The sequence below is a fragment of the Pan paniscus genome, chromosome 17 (assembly GCF_029289425.2).
Source record: "Pan paniscus chromosome 17, NHGRI_mPanPan1-v2.0_pri, whole genome shotgun sequence".
Taxonomy (NCBI): domain Eukaryota; kingdom Metazoa; phylum Chordata; class Mammalia; order Primates; family Hominidae; genus Pan; species Pan paniscus.
This window is the reverse complement of record NC_073266.2, coordinates 75,786,140-75,806,609: the sequence shown is the minus strand read 5'-3', so window position 1 is coordinate 75,806,609 and position 20,470 is coordinate 75,786,140. Positions and strand designations below refer to the sequence as shown.

The 20,470-nt window shown below is 40.9% G+C and overlaps 1 protein-coding gene across 10 annotated transcripts in view; it reads right to left on the bottom strand.

Moving 5' to 3' along the window:
- The window catches only part of NEDD4L (NEDD4 like E3 ubiquitin protein ligase), a 365,125-nt gene that overhangs the window by 136,277 nt on the left and 208,378 nt on the right, over nucleotides 1-20,470 (bottom strand). For 9 of the 10 annotated variants that reach the window (XM_034943816.3, XM_057300460.2, XM_057300462.2 and 6 more), the window contains 3 exons: nucleotides 19,640-19,721; nucleotides 16,228-16,266; nucleotides 13,111-13,164 (listed from right to left, as the gene is read on the bottom strand). In XM_034943816.3, coding sequence (XP_034799707.1) covers nucleotides 13,111-13,164; nucleotides 16,228-16,266; nucleotides 19,640-19,721 — 175 coding nt within the window. Of the gene's footprint in view, nucleotides 1-13,110; nucleotides 13,165-16,227; nucleotides 16,267-17,542; nucleotides 17,721-19,639; nucleotides 19,722-20,470 lie in introns of those variants that run through there. The other variant, XM_055102579.2, reaches the window with a different exon arrangement.

Here is a 20,470-nt window from a genome sequence, read left to right as displayed (position 1 = left end):
TCCCTGGGAGGCACATCTACCTTCAGTCTTTCAATGAGGCCCCTCCCACTGGCCCACTGAGACAAATCTGGTCACTTTTCAGCATCTAGTTCCAGTCTTGCCCCTCCATGACACAGCTCCTGTCCCTCCCAGCCTGTGCATAAGCAATCTGTCACCCAATGCCTTGCTTAGTGCCTGCTATCAGGAGTAAGGCTTCTTCTGCTAGGCAGGCCTCACCTCAGCTGTCCCATCTGTTTGTGAAACTGAAAGCTCTATAAACCAAGCTCCCTAAGTATTTATATTTCCAACGTCAAGAAGGATAGGGCTTCACGTGCAGTGATTATTCAAAAATAATTATTTCATACTCAAGAGAGAAAAAGAATATTCTCTATTACTGCAAAAGTAAAGCACTCAGGGTTGGTAAATGGGTACGAAAATACGGTCAGATGAAGGAGTAAGTTCTAGTGTTCAACAGCACAGTAGTCCATGTCCTCAGCACGACAGTTAATAAGAAGTTACTATACATTTCAAAACAGCTAGAAGACAAGATTTGGGATGTTCTCAACACACAGATGCCACAAATGTCTGCAGTGACAGATATTTCAAATATTTCAGTATGTAATGATTTGATCATTACACACTGTATGCATGTTAACAAGATATCACATGTACCCCCATAAACAGGTACAACTATTATGTATCAATTTTTAAAAAGTAAAGCTCTCACTTTCCTCATCTTTAAAATTAAAGGAACTGGCCTGCATAATTTCCAAGGCAACTCACAGCTCTGCAAATCTGTGAATCTAACATTTAAAAATGACCCCTGCATACATTAGCTGGAGAGAAATGCCATACTGCAGAATGCAGGAGCTTCTCTTGCTAATATAATTTCAACCGAGGGTGCAAGCAGGCCGGAGGCACACTGTGTCCTTAGCATTGCTGTGTCCTTAGCCTTGGCATTTGGGCACCTAATAATGCGTGCTAATGTGTATAACATCGTTTCTGGATTTTATAAAAGCAGATAATTACCGTAGTAAGAAGTTAGCAAAAAAGATAATTACTGTAGTAAGAGGTTAATTCAACTTAAATATTCAAACTAAATTAAAATATTTAAAGTTTTATTACAACTTAATATCTCTTTTATTCAAGTGGAAAAGCATAATCAGTAAGGTCCTATGGAACAGATACTATGCTTAAGGCATTTTAACTCATGAGGAAGACCATATAAAAGAAGCCCAGAGGTATGCTGATAGTTTCCAGTGTTCAACTGTGACTAATTCCTTACAAAGTTTAAGAGTCACGTTAGTTCTGCAATGTAACTCCTAGCCAGAAAACCTCCTGGATTTGAAGAAGTGCTAGATTGTTTGGTTGCAGCTTAATATACATTATTATATTTCAGTATTTCTGGTTCCACCCCACCTTTTCTATTCAACTCAATTTTTAAAATCTGGACCAAAACAGTTGTTTTCCTTCATGAGGTAACTACCTAGCCATGCATTTGAAAAGAACATGAGAGAGTGAAAAAAAAAAAAAGCCCAAGAAGTAGGATTTATTATCACGCTTGAAAATGTCAAGGAAATGGATGAGTTATGACATGTGTGAGTCATTAAATGTATTTTAAAAGTCTACCAGCTCTCGAATGACCAATAGAAGAAAGAGAAACTAAATCTATCAGAAACAATTTGAATTTCAAAGTATTTAACATGCTTAATAACAACCCCAGCCCATCTAACCCCCAAGAAAGAAGTAAGCAAGATAATGAGTGATGATGTGGGTTGAAAGTAGGCTCCTCAAAGTTATTATACAGGGAAGTAAAAGTCACTTGACTCACTGTGATCTATAAAAATTAAGTCACAAAAGAAGGCTGTGTAAACTCTAGGAACCTGTGAAAAGCTGATCTGCCTGGGGGAAATTCCAGTCTCTTGCTACCTGGAGGAATTTACTCTGCTCTGCTTACTGGATACGTGGCATAATGCTTAACATTAAAACAAACACTGAATGGTTTCCAGAAATAGGGAGGTTGTGCAGGCACTTAAGGGAACCAATACAAAGTTTCCGAATACTAAAGTGTAGCAACGAGTCAAATCAGAGAGAGGAGGGCCCTCTTCCAGCTCAATTATGATCCGTCCTTTTATTTGATTTCATGACCTGTCCCTTCACAGAGATTTAATCACTGTACTCAAAAGTGTCAGAACAGTCCACAGTTCTAAAATTGTCAGGGCATAAAAAACACGCTTCTTGAAATACAATTGATTCCATCCTCCATCCTGAAAGAAACTAAGCTTCCTGTCAAAACATGGTGATGCCTAGAGACCAGGAAAGTGCCCGTTTAGGACACGGCATGAAACCAGCCAGGACATCAGGGGCTAACTCTCAGGCCCACTCACATCAGGCCACCTGTCTCACTGAGTTACTCATTTATTCTCCTCTGTATCCTAGTTGGCCCAAGGAAGCCACAGCGGAATAATCAAGAGATTCCAAAGGAGAACTCCAGTGAGAACATTATGCATTCAACATGCTCACTGAGAAGATTATTTCTTTTCCTTTTTTTTTTTTTTTTTTTTTCCTGAGACAGAGTTTCACTCTGTCGCCCAGGCTGGAGTGCAGTGGCACGATCTCAGCTCACTGCAACCTCCGCCTCCCGGGTTCAAGAGATCCTCCCGCCTCAGCCTCCAAGTAGCTGGGACTACAGACACAGGCCACCACGCCTGGCTAGCTTTTGTATTTTTTGTAGAGATGAGGCTTCGCCATGTTGCTCAGGCTGGTCTCGAAGTCCTGGGCTCAAGGGATCTACCTGCCTCAGCCTCTGGAAGTGCTGGGATTACAGACATGAGCCTCCGTGCCCAGCCAGCATTTCTTAAAAACATTTTATCACAAATAGAGACAGAAGTCCAGGGCCTGGCACTGGAATGTGGTGAGCGAAGATTATTTCTAAAAATCTTTCAATAATCTCCACCTGCCCAGAAATGTATAGACATTCTGCAATACCTGCTTTTGCTAATATTTAACACATTCCGTCCTTTGGCCTTCTTAATTTTTTATTCAGAGCGGGGCATACGCAGCAGGTGAAGGCTGTTCTGGTGCTCTCCTTTGTGCAGGACATGGAATATCATGCTGCTTGGTGTGAACTAAGAGAACTAGAAGGTTGCAGACAGGATGATAACCTGTCCGAATAATCACCAGCCAACTCTGAGGTGGGTTTCCAAAGTTTCCTTTGACATTTACAGAGGGAATGTAGACATTCTGGTACCTATGTGTAGAATCGGCAATTTCAACACCACCTATGAATTTCCTGCTTTTTCCCATTCTTGCAAATGGCTTAATATAATTAAGAGTTAAAAAGGTAAAAACGTATTTAGGATAGCTAACCTGTATCGCCCACAGTAATATGCAGGTAATTATTTTTATTAAAAAATGTGCTAGATCATTGAAAGTTGCACAAGTAGCATGACCATTTAGATTCACCTCAACTATACAGAAATATTCATCAACTATCCAGAAACCATTCAACTATCCAACATTTATTACATTTTAAGGTAGTTTTTACATAAAGTAAATTTCTTCTGGTACTGTGAACTTTTATGAAAAGATAGCAAGTTTCTTATCAGTATGTATAATAAAATTAGAGATTTATTTCAATGACTAGGAATTCTGCCACCAGGCTTAGCCAAGAGAAGCAGCTGCACCATTTATGAAAACTCTCTAAAAGACAGTATCTTAAAATAAGACATATTCCCAAATATCTCCCTCATTTTAAAGTCATACAATGTGGAAATTTTGTAGATATAACACTATATTGTTTCTCAAAAGCCTCAGTCTATACCAAAGTAACAGTAGACTCAACCACTGGAAATATTACAGCAAAATGACATGGTAAAAAATATGCTAGAAATGCAAGCCAAAATGTTATAAGGCTTCAAAGTCAACACAGTAAATATACTTACGAGTCCTTTTCTATAATGCATAGTTCAGGAAGCAATTCTTTTCCAAGACTGTATTTGGTGTTAGGGACAAATACTTAGGAAAGATGAGATGACAACAGAAAGAGCATCAAAGCTATTTATTAAACATTTCCAGGTATGCCATAAATGCATGTTGTCCTTGTGTTAAATGCCATACTGATCAAAAAATGGTTGTTCACAATTAACCTAATTAACCTGCTAGGGGAAAGACTTGTATAGTACAGATACCTGGTTCACGAATCAGGTACTTCCATGGACACTTTCATTTAAACCTAACTATGAACCTACGAGCTGGACATGTTTATCCTCAAATTTACTGATGAGGAATAGGCTTAGAGAGGGAGTCTAAGTACTCCAGGACCAAAAGCTAGTGAACTGCAGAGGACGGCTCTTTGGGTCCCCAAAGAAGCCTTCTCTCACCTTCAGGCCAGTGCTGCAAGACACCAAATGAAGTTACCACCTCTAAACTTTTCAAAAAAACTGTCACATCACAGGAAGCATTAAACTGCTTTTTGGCTTAACATATACTTTTTAATTGTGCAAATATACACACACACATAAATACACATTCCCATTATAGGTGCACAAAGTGGTATCATAGTATACACTATGATATACACATAATGTTATTACACCTAACAACGGTATCACATCCTTTCATCTGAAACAGTGAAATAACACCATTTCACACGGGAGGGTCAAGTGAGATAATGCCTCCACAATGGGACAGCCATACATATTAAGTGAAATAAACAAAGCATTCTTCAAATTGTGAAGTGCTACAGAAACATGAGCTATGCTGCAAGCCATGTACAGTTTCTGTTTACAAACATATCGGTGTCAGCCTTGTGCACTGCCTATCCAACTTTTCAAAACATCCCTGAAAACAGGTGACATTTTAAGATATATATTGGTTTATTCTAAGACCACATTAAGAGAGAGCATTACTATACATGAAAGAAGAAAGAAAGTTGATTGAATCCAGTCAGAAACCAGGTCAATGAAAAGAATGCTATTTGTTTTTCTTCTCCATTACAATATTAAGTTTTATTTTTATTTTTTTGAGACAAAGTCTCGTTCTGCTGCCCAGGCTGTAGAGCAGTGGCAGAAACATAGTAATCTCAAACTACTGGGCTCAAGCAATCCTCCCACCTTCGCCTCCTGTGTTGTTATGTTTTAAAATAAGGGGGTGGTTAATACATTGGATACTCGAGTTATTTTTAGGGTAAAAAACAGACATCGACTAATATTAATGTCAAAAAATGGCCGTATATTAAAAACATCTTCTGTAAAAGAGACTCAAAGTTTTCCCAAATGAAAAGAATTTGGATATTCCTTTGTTGTTCAATAAAAGTAATTTTTAATCACAAGAGATTACTACACTACTCCTGTGAAGTAAATGTCCACTGAGAGGACACAGAGGAAAGTCCAGAGAGCTTGAGCTGAAAGAACGCTCTCTTTTCCAATAGCATATGCAGTAGGTGTTAGAATTACTGCTTTTGTCCTGGTGGGCCCTCCTCCCTCCGTTTACATTACAAACTGTGTCAGCAAGACACTGAGATAGTCCCTGAAACTTTCCAAGTAACGGGTGTAATGTTATATACACAGTAGACCTTGAGTACTTCATAACACCAATGAGATTAGACAACCGGCTCCTCAAGCTTGTAAAATGCAGAGTTTCACAGTTATTATGCACAAAATGGCATACAAAGGGGGCACAAATGCTGGTAAATGGTGGTCCAACTTCCTCAGAATAACTCTAATGCAGTTAAGAGGCTCAGAACCCAATAACCCAAAAGCTAATTTATAAGAAAATAACTAAATTACTCACTAAATGACTACCAATGACTGCCACAGACTGAATTGGTAAATTCTAACAATTCTGAAAATTTTTAACTGATTATAATTGATGACTATACGAATGAATTCTTGTCTACTGACAGTGATAAACCAGGTGGAAAACTTATCATCACAAGGGTTTCCCCTGTATTTTTTCTAACAATTTAGTTGGTTAACATTTTTTGGAGTCATGTTACATTTTAGATTTAGTCATGGCAGGATGTTTGGGAGGCACAGATAAAAGTACTCAACAACTTAATCTTGTAATAAGGTCTAAAGTATAGCTTATGAAATATGAGCACGTTGTCAAATGAACCCCGAGCGGTATTCCCAAATCTAGGAAGACTTTCCATATCATTCCACCACCAAACTGCAACAGATTCTAGCTAATTTTTCATGTAAACTTAATAATGTAATGCCCTTCGGACCAAAGCAGTGGATATTTGAAACGCCAAAAAAGCTTGGTAGCAGCCAGACTGTAGACGCCCAAGTGAATGTTTTCCTTCAAGATAAGTAAGGCGGTGGCAGCTGCTGCCTAAACTTAACACCCCTGTCCATATGAAATGCATACAAAGTTGCTGAATGGAGCAGGCGGTTTTGTTATGTGACCACTTTTGGTTTCGTTTTTTAAAGAAAAATCGTTTTGCTTAAAAGAAAACCAGCTTACTAACCACGTACTAATTTATGTATGTGTACAAAAATACATACATATGAAAATGCAAACTACTGTTCACTAGTTGTAACTTACTCTCCAAGAAAAGCTATTTATTCCAGAATTTATATTCTCCAAATGTGTAGAAACTTGTTTTTCACTACATAGTCCTTGCAAGTTAGAATAGCCCTTTTAAGCAAGGTACACATAAGTTTTAGTTTATTCGATTTGTTTTCTAATTACATTTGAAAGTTCAAACCAAATGAGTTTGAACTTTTTTGAGTTTAATTGTATGAATCCCTTTGTCCTCCACATCAGAACTGCAAAGTGATTTCAGTTTTTGGTAATATAATTGAATAGTTATCAAACTTTAGGAAATATATTTTTGTCAATCTTCATGCGGTAAGTGGTCCAAGTTCAGCATGGAATTGTGTTGCCGAACAAAGCCTACAACTGTCATGATGGTAATTTGTTGGGGGTGGGCGTTAAAGGCTACTATAATATCAAAACACTGTCAAAATTTGTACCATTGTGTAATACATGGTATAGGTTCAGACCAAGACAAAGCACTTAGCCATTTCCCAATAGAAGAGTTTGAGATAAGGAAAGAAAGGAGATACATGGAAGGAAAGAGAAGAAGAAAAATAAATTTTCATTAAGCATCTGATTGTATCTTCAAAATGATGAAAACCAATGATGGAGGAGTGATAAAGTTTACTTGAAAGACGAAACGTATTTCTGAACACAAAGCAATAAAAGACAATACAATTCTAGAGTAATACTCAGACACTCGCTTTTCAAAATCACAATTCACAAGTGAAATCCAAAGAGAAAGTCCCCTAGACATTTACTAATCATATCCTCAAACTGGCAGTCACATGAAATTCAGGAGAAAAAATATCCAATTCAAAATATAAGGAGCTTGTTCTTTAAGAGAAAGCACTCACTGGCTAGTGATTACTAGTAAAAGAAACCAAATTGATTAAACTTTTCATCCCACTCTAAACCACGAAAGCTGCAGAGTCATCATATGCCTGGTCGATGGAGCGTGCAGCTGTCTCTCCGTACTCCATTTCACTGAAAGGGAGCGATCAGGAACAGAGAAACAGGAAGGCCAGAATCTGTTCTAAGGCGTCTATTTCTCCACAGCTGGAGACAGGGTACTTACTATTCTATATACAGCATCCTCGGCTTGGACACTCAAGTGTGCAGTGTTAAATTGCACGCCATGCCATCTGACCATTAACGAGTCCCCATCAGTTTCCCCTAGCCTTGGGCCATAACCCAATGTGCTTTAAAAACGCATCTGTTAGTATCTTAGCAGTTCACTTGTGGGATAGTAATGTCACTATCCCACAAGCGACACTACTCTCGTTCAGTATTACTTAATGGGACAAAAAACAAAGCAAATTATATAACAACGACTGACCTGACCTCCTACAGCAAACAGGCCATGACAGATAATCAAATTCCACTAAACTTTACGTTCACCTATTTTAACTATTAAGAGACGAAACTGAGGTCCTTTGTAATATCCTCACCTTTCCGAGAACTGATTATTTTTAAAGTATTGTCACAGGCTATACTTGCAAGCAGCTTTTTAAATGCAATTCCAACATCAGCACGTTGGGGCACTGACTTGTTTTTTGGCAGATTAAAGTAACAAATTTTATTCTAAATTCTTCTATTCAGAAAAATAAAAGCAGGGGGAAGGTATTCTGCTTGGATTTCCCAAACAGACAAAGTTCTTTGACTTTGAGGACCTACAGAAGACATTTGCAGAAATGGTGTTTTGCGCACCAAACACTGGACCACAAATCATCGTGCCAAACATTCAGATCCACTGGCCTGAAGCAGGGAAACTCCCGGAACAGAGGGTGAGGTTTTATTTTGGTTACGCCGCAGAGTAAGCATCGAAGTTGAAATCAGTAAACACATGTAAACACGCTGTGAACTTACCGTGGTGTCAGCTCCCGTGGAAACAGGGCTTTTGGCGCTTTTCTCCTCGGGATTCTGGGGAGCTTCTTCCGGCCCCCGGGTTACAAGAATTCTAAAATGCTGCTGCCCCGCGTTCTGATCCTGCCTGATCTTAAATGTGCACCCCTGGCCCTGCGGAGTCCTCTCCGCGGAGTTCGTCCTGCGGATTTCAGGAGCCATCCTGCCAGCTCGAGGCGGTGCCTCCGGGGCTCCCCGATCTTCCGTGGGGCTCCCTCGCTCGCTTCGGGGCTGCGTGGGGTACGAGGTGCTCCTCTCCAGCCGAATGCGGGGATACCGCACCAACCTGTCCCCCTTTGTGCCCGTGAAGCCAAAGTTGAGGTCGCTGCCTGGCCCCGAAGCGCCTTGTTGGGGCTGCTGCAACTGGAAGACAAAACACCGCTTCCCAGAGCTTCCAGAAGCATCTGGAACGTGCTGCAGGGACCAGCGCCTGGGCTCTGCCGCGGCCGGGCCGCCCTGGCCATCGGGGCCCGGGGGCAGCAGCCTCACCTGGCGCACGTCGGCGCTGGAGGCGCGGTGCTGGATGCGCAGGCCCGGGGCGGCCTCCTCCGCGCAGTCCACGGGGCCGGAGCACCGCACGCGGCGGCCGCACGTGCCGTTGACCTGGAGCCCCGGGTCCCGGGCTGCCCTCGGAGGGGAGCTCCCGGGGGTGTCCCTCGGCGAGGGCTCCCGGGAGCCACTCTGGGGCGAGGCCCTCGTGGTGGCAGTGGCGGAGGCCTGGTCCCTGGGGTCGGGCGTTGCGCATGGAGGCCCATCGTCGGCGCCCTCGGGCGGCCCGCACCCGTCCGTGGCCCCGTCCGCGGCCTTGCGCTGCAGGGAGATCTGCACGGAGGAGCTGCACGTGGGGCGGGCGTCGATGCTGGTCAGGAGCTGCGGGATGAACATGGACGAGCTCCGCTTAAGCGCGCCCACGCCTCCCTGCAGGCCTCCGCCGCCGTCTTCCCCTCCGTTCTGGGCGAAGGGGTGCGGGCTGCTTCTCCGCGGTAGGGTGTGGAATGCCATGAAGAAGTCGTCTTCTCTCTCCTGGTCTAGGATGTCTGATTCGGGGGCTGTGTTGCTGCGACCAGAGCCAAAATGAAACCGAAGCCGATGGGCCATGGTGACCAGGGGGGCCAGGAGGGCTAGGGCAAGCGGCAACAACAGGCCCGACACTGCCAGAAGTCACAAACCAAAGACACAAACTCCAAGAAAAAGTGTCCCATCTGCCAAACTGTTAGCACTGCGGCTCCGGGAGCGACAGATAGCAGAAATAACCCAAGTGGCAAGCGGCATTCCAGGCATGATTGGATAAGAGCAAAAAGCTCTCATCCACACTGTGACAGAGGGTAGGGTGGCCAGAACCACATGACCGCGCTCTCCCCCTCCAATGCCAGCTTCTGGACTTAGAGGAGTTTTCCCCTACTCGCTCTTTTTTTTTTTTAAACAGCAAGAGCCTGAAACAGCACCTTCCCAGCTGCTGCTTTTCCATCAGAAAGGAGTGGCCCCAGCAGGGCGCTCTCACAGCTGACTAAGGCAGCAAACACACTGCAAGCCACGCTGCTATAAATCTAAACCACATCACATTCGCAGGGCACTTCTTTCCCAACGGAGCACAGCACTGAGACTCTGTCTAACCAGTGCAGGGACCTGGCATGTTTAACAGCACACACGGTATTTCCCCACCTTCCGCCACACGGAATAATGACAAGTAAAATATGGCTTGGCCACCGGGTAAACCCCTTCCCAAGCATCGGATACCATGTTTCTGTTATTTATGACATCACTACACTACCAGGATGGAATGCAAACTAATAAAACAGTACTATAAATACGATTACACACCCTACAGAGTTAGTGTCCGTTTAATGCTAAATAATTAGAGCAGGATCTACAAGTAACAAAATAGCTAAGTGGAGGGGAGGGGGCCCGACTTGCTACACAACCAGTCAGCCAAGCAGAGGCCTCCTGCTATCACAGCATTTTTAATTTAAAAGGTGTATACGTGTGTGTAGCTCACATATGACTGGCAGTCACCAAAGTGTCTCCTTTTCAAAAAGAAAAGGAACCCAGCTGGAGAAAACATTGTCTCCCATATGTCAGGTAGGAAAGAAAACATCAACCAAAAAACAAACAACAAAAAACAAAAGGAAACTTGAAGAAGGGAGTGCATGTGGGCTTTTTTTTTTTTTTGGTAATAATTTAACTTAAATACCATACAGAAGAAATGCTACCTAGAGCTGACTGTTTTCCAGTAAGAAGTCAGCAATATTACCACAGTTGGGACACAAATATGGAATCTCACTATGTTTGCAAAGGACCAAAAAGGACCTAAGAAATAAAAGGAAAAGTGCACACTCAAAAAACTGTCATCAGATTTGTAGTTAGCTTGGAAATATTCTGTATTTTAAACTTACTATTTTCTATGATCCAGAAACATCAATTATTTAACAAAGAGGTTTATTTAGAGGAGGTAAAAAAAATAGAAGGGGAAAATACCAAGCTGTAAGAGTAACAAAAAGTTTATTTTAAAATCTGCAAAGCATGACTTTGTCAACAGCTCTAGCATCCAGGGTGTGGTGGATTAACCCTGTGTTTACATACATCCAAATCTGTTTTCTAAAAGCATGTGTTTTAAATGCCAAAAATGACCTCTATGAGAGAAATGGAAGCTAGTCTGTGTAATGCTAGAACTTCCAAGTACTACCATAGCCACATATTGTCTCCGCTGGGTTAATAGCCAACAAAGAAAAAAAAAAAAAAAAAAAAAACAGCAACACCAGCATTCTTTGCATAGTAACCACACTGCAGATGGCCTGGGGCAAAACTAGGCATCAATATTATAAAACACAATTTTTCAGATATAGCTTGTATTCATACAAGATTTCTTAAAAGTTTTGTATTCAAAGTCCTTTTTGGTTTGGAAGTATAATTTCAGACCCAGGGCAAGATCACCTCAACTACAGTCATTATTTCAGATACGGAAATGGGAAACAATTTTTTAACAGTGAATTTCTCTTAATAGAAGAAAATAATGAACTAAAACACATCAAACAAGAGGCCATTTTTCCTCAAATTTGACCCTTTCCTCATGTTAAACAAGAGATATTATACTCAATAATTGGAGAATAAGGATTAGTCTACAGACACACCCATGTCTCCAGGAACGTACTGTTATACTACTCAATACTGCTTAACTCACTTGGTCCTCACTGGATGAGAGATGGAGAGACAAGAACTGCACCCTCAGCAGAATCTCTCATCCAATTTCACAAGAAAGTACTTTGATGCATACAACAAAAGTGGTTTAGTTACACTGTAAGACTGTTCATCACCCAACATCCCATACTTTAATGGAAAAGATACTAGGATGGTAGGCCAAAATCTGTTAGTTTTCTCTTTTGGAGAATAATACCAATCATATGAGATTCAATACATTCCCAAACTATCACTGGGCTGGGACTTAGGAGGCCAGCAGGTCAGACCCTGGCACCTCCACTGACTGATGTGTTTATGTAAAGGCTCTAGACCTGGTTCTTCTCATCGATATTAACAGGAGTTAAATGAGTTCTTGTATAAGGCTCCTCCAGTTCAAATATTCTATTAACGTCCAGCTATTAAAAATCTGGAGTTTCAATTGAATTCTGCAGAAAGGATTCTTAAGAACACCTTTTAACCAGTCAACACACCATACAAGTTTCAGAGAGGGTAAATTTGAGAATGACTGCACTGAATTATAGTGTCACTTCTGAAGGTACCTTAGGACTTAACATGATAGTGTTCATTTTCATAGTTGGAACACCTGGTTCACAGCTACTTGATGTACACGTTTTAGATAGTTAAGAAAGCAAAATGTGCTTCAAAAATTCCATTTCTAAAATGAAATCTGGCCAGGCATGGTGGCTCATGCCTGTAGTCCTAGCTATCCTGGAGTCCTGCTTGAGCCCAAGGGTTTGAGGTTACAGTGAGTTACGACTGCACCACTGCACTCCAACCTGGGCGACAGAGGGAGACCCTCTCTCTAAAAAAAATTAAAAACAATAAAATGAAATAATAATTATTTCAGTTATGTATGTGTCGATCTTTATAAACATATTATATATACGTCAATCTATATATAAAATGTTAGTTTATATCTGTTATATGCCTCAGGCATATCTTTGTTTCTTTAAAGGTACTTTCTAAGGTTCTCTCTTAAGAAAGCAACCACTTTTAAAATATGGCTTGACTTTACCTGCTAAATGTAGATTCACTTTTTGCTATACGTTGTTAATTAGATTGTTATTTTCCCTGAGAGAATTACCATAGATTTGCTACTGAATGCATCCCAGTATTATGGTCTGGCTTTCATTTAAAAACCGAGCAAAGTTTGTTTACATTCCTGATGGCCTCTTTAGAGATCTGCCTACCGTTCTGTATTCCTAACATTAGAGCATGAGCATATGGGCTGATACTATCACCAGTGGCTTTCGTTAACATTAACTGCAATAAAAATACACACACATACAAATACATTTTTTATCCTAGCAACATAAAACTATTTGTTAGGATTTTGAACATCAAACTAGTAGTGGGACAAAAACAGTCTTCTTTTTGGGCACATATACTGTCCTGAGTACAACATAAACACAAAGTTTTAAAGACGCTGCTCTGAAAATCCAGTTAATAAAAAAATGAAGCAAAATTCAAATACAGGCATCCACTTACCAGCCTATTTTCGTCAAATACTTCAAATAGGAGTCTGTGATTAGATGGGTTTACCTATAAGGAACATAAATAGTATTTTTTAAACGAGCAGGAATCATTTGAACAGCGACGTAAGGAACAGAAAGAATAACATACTGCTTTACAATGCGCCCAACTCAATTGTATAATATGAACAATTATCCTACTGTTCTGGGAATTCTATGTGTACTAAACCAAATTTCCTATTACTGATTTCTATATTATTCTGCCCCGAATTTAGGCATAGCAAAAGAAGAGAAGGCTCTTAGCTGTTTTTCTAAAATAAGAAAGGATAGTTGTAAATAGCTTTAAAGGGTTCCTAACCTCTGTACAAGGCATTCTCATGACTGTAGATCAAAAAATGTCTATGCCTGAGGATATTTCTTAGGCCTGATAGCAGTAATAGTAATGATAAAAATAATGAAGAAGATTGTAATAGCTTAAGAATGTATCTGTGTGTGTGTGTGTGTGTGTAGAGAGAGAGACACACACACACATACACACAAACACACAGACAGACAGAGACAGACGGTCTTGTTCTGTTGCCCAGGCTGGACTGCAGTGGCATGATCATGGCTCACTGCAGCCTCAACCTCCCAGGCTCAATTGATCCTCCTGCCTCACTCTCCTGAGTAGCTTGGACTACCATGCCTGGCTAATTTTTGTATTTTTTTGTAGAGATGAGATTTCACCATGTTCCCCAGGCTGGTTTTGAACTCCTGGGCTCAAGCTATCTGCATGCCTTGGCCTCTCAAAGTGGGATTACAGGCATGAGCCACTGTGCCCAGCCTGTGCACTTACTTTTTAGGCACTGTCTTGTTATTAAATATCAACAACCCATGATCTCATTTAATCTTCACAGCAATCCTATGATGTATAACTATCACGCAATTTTATAAATGAGGAGCCGAGACCCTGAGGTTCAGTGAAGTAACTTGCCCAAGAGCCCACAGCTAATGTGTAGGGCAACCAGGACCTGCACTAGGTCTATGCTGCCTGTCTCCAGAGCCTAGACTGTGAACCATGAGAGAGACCTGGAACTGTGAGGCAATGACAGAGCTACTGGGCTTTCCATATCTTTTTGCTTCCTTTTCTTTACTAAAACCTCACCAAAATGGCCCATATCATCTTCCAAACTCAGGTATCATTTACTAAGCACCAACCACGTGTGTGACATAGAGCTACATGTTCTCATTTACATCATCGCATGCAAATCCTTGAAACAACCCTTGCAGGCAAGGATTCTCTCTCCTATGTGAGAGATAAGGAACCCAGGGAGATTGAGAGTCCTCAGGTGGCCTTTCCAGGGTCACAAAGGCTCTAAATGGTAAAGCAGAGAGGTGACCTAGGCCCTGGCTGCTTCATGGTGGGGAATGCATGAAATAACACTTGACCATGCAAGCACAGAGAGCTCAGCTTGTGCTTCTGGTCCTGTGGTCTGCCTGCAGCCTAGCGACAGAACAAGCAGATGGGGTTTGCTATCTGTTTAGAAGCTCTATGAAGGGTCACACTGCTTACCAATGCAACCACAGGCTACAGGCAGGAGCTGGCACATAATAGGCACTCAATAAAGATTTGTAAAATGAATAAATATAAAGACCTTAAGAACCTGTAATCCCAGCACTTTAGGAGGCCAAGGCGGGCAGATCACGAGGTCAGGAGAGTGAGACCATCCTGGCCAACATGGTGAAACCTCGTCTCTACTAAAAATACAAAAATTAGCCGGGCGTGGTGGTACGGGCCTATAGTCCCAGCTACTCAGGAGGTTGAGGCAGGAGAATCACTTGAACCTCGGAGGCAGAGGTTGCAGTGAGTTGAGATTGTGCCACTGTACTCCAGCCTGGTGACAGAGTGAGACTCCATCTCAAAAAACAAAACAAAACAAAACAAACAAAAAAAAAAAACCTTCAGAAAAACTAACAAAAATAGAACTTAAATGTGCCTACTGCCAAGATTAGCTGAAAAAACTATGGGATGTACTAACATTTATGTAACTGTGCCAGTGTTCCACTGAAAGGAGTCTAAACACTTTGGAGGTTCACAAGTGGAAAGCTATATTTCAGAGTTAACTAAAGGCCAACAGCATCTATCAGCTCCTATTAGCTTTTCAGTCCTCCACAGGGTAATTTCAAATACATCTGGTGGAGGCTGAACATAGGATTTCACCAAGTATGAAAATATCAGTGCCATATTTCAGCTCTGAGCATAATGGAAAGCAGATGCTGTATGTAGTAGCCCAAGTTTGGAGCACAAAAAATACTATTGCGATTGAGAGGAAGAAATCAGGACCAATTATAATGGGCCTCATGGCAATACTGGCCTTTGGAAATCTGCACTAATCAGAAGACCTGCATTATTTCTGGAGGTAAGCAGTTTTTAATGTCACAGCTATACAATTAAGATACCTTCGTTTTGAAGAGAAAGTCCTTTCTTTCAATTAAATAGCTAAGCAGTCTAATATTTCCAAAATGTCAGTAGTAAAACACAGCAACAACCACAAATGCTCAATAAGCAGAAATCTCTGCTAATTCACATATTTCAGTCATTTCGACATATAGCTATTCTAAATATTAAATATAAAAGGTTGAGGAAATCTTACCTAATTCTGTTGTATTTAGATTCCAGAAGTAATTTTATATTATACACATATATATGCACTCAAGTGTTTCACAGTTACCAAAATTTTCCTCCCTAACTAGAATATAACTGGTAATTTTTATGTTTCTTTTTAATCATGTTGCCTCTACTGTTTTACTCTCTCTAAAATATTTCATAACCCGTCTCATAGAATTAAACCGTTCTCATAAATGATATTTTATCTTATTTCTTAAAGAAAGGTTTGAATTCAAAAGATGAAACATGGTGTTTGGATCATTTTCTTTTGACTTCTCCAAAACACTCCCCAATGAAACAAGTCCGGATTCTGTGACCACTACTTCTAGTCTTTCAAAATTTGGGACACATTAGGAGGCCACCTATTTTTCATCCTAAAAGGAATTTCTCATTAAAAATTTAAGAGCTTTTCCTCAAGATGAATTGACTGTGATAATCGACCTAGACGTATCAATAACAATTATTACCAAACAATGAAAAACTTACCCTGAAATAAAATTCTTCATTCCATTTTGGGTTCAGCGTCTGGAAGAGAAATTATTTTGTAGTATCTTTTAGTCTTTCAAACATTAGCAGTTACTAGTACAATACAGTCTACATATTTGCTTAAACATTTTTTTGATTAAAAAAAGCTAAGAGAAGCATTTAGTCGATTATTTGAGACTAGCGTACAAACCAAACTGGAGGGGGAGGGAATGTATTTATGAAACAGATGCTTCATAGATATGAAACCTTAAACTGCTTCTATCACCAGAAGGAAAAACATCAAAGGCCTGGAAAGAGTCATCGTGAAAATATAAAAAATTTCTTCAAGAAATTAGCATTGATATGATTATTCTACCAAGAAGGAAATGAACTTCGTTGACTTCCCTCTCCCTGCTACAAATCTGTTTTGCAGAGTAACGAAGCAGGTGGGGGAAAGTTGAATGTGTTCATTGTTTATATAAATATTGAAATCTTAACATTTTATAGAGAGCAATACTGAGGATCAGATTTTATAACAAGAAAAAAAAAGACCAAATGTAAACCAAAAGTGAATTATTTTTTTCTCCAAAAATAATCAGGTTAAAAAATACTTGTCTACTTATCCTTCAGTCTTCCTCTCCATTCATCCATCTGTTCATCTTTCTATCAATCTACTTAAATGTACATCTCACAAGGAGATGGCAAGGACACCTTTGTCCTCAGCATGGAAGAAAGGACTGCCAGATACCCCCAAAACTAAGAGGAAGCATGTTCTAGGAAGGAAGACTGTACATGTGTGTTCATGCATCTGTACATGCATAAGCCTCTTAAACACAGCTCTTAAAAATTGTATGTAAAAAAAAATCATTACTTCACCAACAGCGATAGATATTTTCAGTCAAAATGATATTTATCAATCTATTTCCTTTAATAGATCAGTTCAGGAAGATGACAAAAATCAACAGAGTGCAACATAAAAATAGGAAACACAGAGCTCACACAACACCGAACCGGCGTTTTCAAAAATTCAGCACTTTCCCCACCCACAACTCCACAGTGAATTCAATCCTAAATAATGGGGTTCATACTTTTCTCCCATGTGAATGAAGCCAAGGATGGTAATGAACGAGGGGAGGGGAGTGGAGCAGCAGGCCTGGCCTGCCTCCGGCTGCAGTCCCGGAGGGCAGCTTCACGGAAACGCACATGGGAAATGACAGGCGAGGAAAGCAACAAGACAGGAGAGCACAAAACGAACGAAGAACCGGTCACAACACGGCAAGGAGAGGAGGATGACGGCAGTTCTCGCACCCGAACAACGCAGCAGAGGCATACGAACCAGGAGGCGGGCAGCAGGAGAAGGAGAGCAAACCCAGCTACAGAGCTACTCCCTTGACCGTGGAAAGGGAGGGAGAGGGAGGACCTCCCTTTGGAAGGAAATCCATTGCAATAGCCCCAGTCGCCAGCTTTGGTCCTGGCTCCACATCCAGCAGGCGACCAAGTTTCCCAGCTGCCTTCCTGGTGAGCCTTCTAGACAGCCCCCACTCGCCTAGAAACTGAACCAGCAACAACGCCTAACACAGGGAACAATGGCCTCCGTCCCTCGCAGGCATCCTCCCTGCTAATCAAAATACTGGCTCCTGTTTGCAAAACAGATTTTTAATGCCAGTCCCAATGCCAAGTGGAGGACACGCTGCAGTTATGGTTCCTTACACAAAAGGACCTGGCTGCATCCTGGGTGCCTGCATGGCAGCAAGACAGTTACAATTTTTTAAAGCACTCATGCTGTCCAGAAAATGTTCAGCAAAGTGTTAGACTATCTAAGCACCCGCCTCTAAAGGAGGTAAGGAAAAAAATCATAGTAACCCATAAATGATACTAAAGCACAGATGAAAGGGGTTTGTTTTGTTTTTTGGGTTTTTTTTGAGACAGGTTCTCATTCTGTCACCCAGGCTGGAGTGCAGTGGCATCATTATGGCTCACTGCAACCTCAACCTCCCGGGCTCAATTGATCTGCCAGCCTCGGCCTCCAAAGTGCTAGAATTACAGCCATGAGCCACCACATGCAGCCAAGTATTTTTAATAGAGAACATGCATCTTCAATAAAGCCTCCAAACATAGGGTAAAAAATATTTACATATATATATATTACATATGTCTATAAATACATGGAGATAGGCAAATTAAGACATACTTTTTGGCTAGGCACAGTGGCTCACATCTGTATTCCCAGCACTTTGGGAGGCTAAGGCGGGTGGATCACCTGAGGTCAGCAGTTCCAGACCAGCCTGGTCAACATGGCAAAATCCCACGTCTACTAAAAATACAATAATTAGCTGGGCATAGTGGTGCACACTTGTAATCCCAGCTACTCAGGAAGCTGAGTCAGGAGAATCACTTGAACCCGGGAGGCAAAGGTTGCGGTGAGCCGAGATTATGCCACTGCACTCCAGCTTGGGTGGACAGAGTGACACTCCGTCTCAAACTAAATAAATAAATAACTAAAAGACATACTTATGGAAACAAATTTTTAATGAAATCATGTACATAAAAATTAGGAAAATAAGATATATACATACATGTATAGCTTTATTATTAATATATTTTCTCTATTTCCATGTAGCTAACCAAGTATTTTGCTTCCTTTAGAAATAGTTGTTTCAAGTCAAACTATTCCTGGTGTGCCTACCAATTCCACAAACAGCTCCATTTCATTAAATGTATTTTAAATTACTTTAAGTTTCTTTGTGAAACATACAAAGACAAAAACAAATCCTTGTTTTTGCTGTATTCTGTGCAAGAAAAAATGTTACAACTTATGACATTTTCAGGATACTGTTTTTGTGGGCATTTAAGTAAAAACCTGAATCACTATCTTGGGTTAGTACTGAAAAGTCTTGGAAAACTTCTAGATTTAATACTGAAAGACGCTTAAAATGAAAATACAGTATATAAGACAAAAAGTGGGCTGGGCACGGTGGCTCACACCTGTAATCCCAGCACTTTGGGAGGCCAAGACAGGTGGATCACCTGAGGTCAGGAGTTCAAGGCCAGTCTGGCCAACATGGTGAAACCCTGTCTCTACTAAAAATACAAAAAAAAAAAAAAAAAATAGCCAGGCATGGTGACAGGTGCCTGTAATCCCTGCTATTCGGGAGGCTGAGGCAGGAGAATCACTTGAACCCAGGAGGCGGAGGGTGCAGTGAGCTGAGAACATGCCATTGCACTCCAGCCTGGGTGACAGAGTGAGACTCCATCTCAAAAAAAAAGGAGAAAAAGTGATGCACTTGTATATGGCAGCTCCATTATAATCTCACGGGACTATCACCGTGTAAGTAGTCCATCCTTGACCAAAAAGGCGTTAAGCAGCACATGACTGTGCATAATTGGATTAAATTATGACTTAAATGACATTTGGTTAAAGATCGACACCTACCTTTTTAATTGTTTTTGTCTGGACCAAAGCAAGTTCTCTATTCTCATCCGCTACGTACAATGAAAGTTTCACATACGGATCACTGTAAGAAAATATTTTAGATTTAATAGGGTTATACTTTTCATTCAAAAGAGAAAACAGTGGAACCTAAATGAAAATACAAATATCAGTTAAAGTCTCAGCTTGTATTATTTCCACAAACTAAGCAATAACCTTTTTAACATATCTACTAAGTCAATACACTTGGAGTAAAGTTCCTATCAAAACCAGTGCCAATAATGTTTACTTAGAAGCTAAAAATATATATAATTTTAAAGACAGAGTCTGAAAAGATTACAAGAAAGATTAAAAGGCACACAGATTTTGTTCAGACTTTATAAAATTTAGCTAGAAAATTTGGTTTAGGTCTTATCCATATTCTTATTTCTAGCGTCTAGGTAATTAGTGGAGGTAAAAGAGCCATTGTTCATGTGACCCAACACCTACCATTTTACAGATTAAAAACCAAATCAAGGCTGGGCGAGGTGGCTCACACCTGTAATCCCAGCACTTTCAGAGGCAGAGGCGGGTGGATCACCTGAGGTCAGGAGTTCAAGACCAGCCTGGCCAACCTGGTGAAACCCCGTCTCTACTAAAAATACAAAAATCAGCTGGGCATGGTGGCAGGTGCCTGTAATCCCAGCTACTCAGGAGGCTGAGGCAGAAGAATCGCTTGAACCTGAGAGACAGAGGTTGCGGTGAGCCAAGATCACACTACTGCACTCCAGCCTGGGCTACAGAGCAAGACTCTGTCTCAACACCCTCCCCCCCCAAAAAAAGACAAAAACAAAA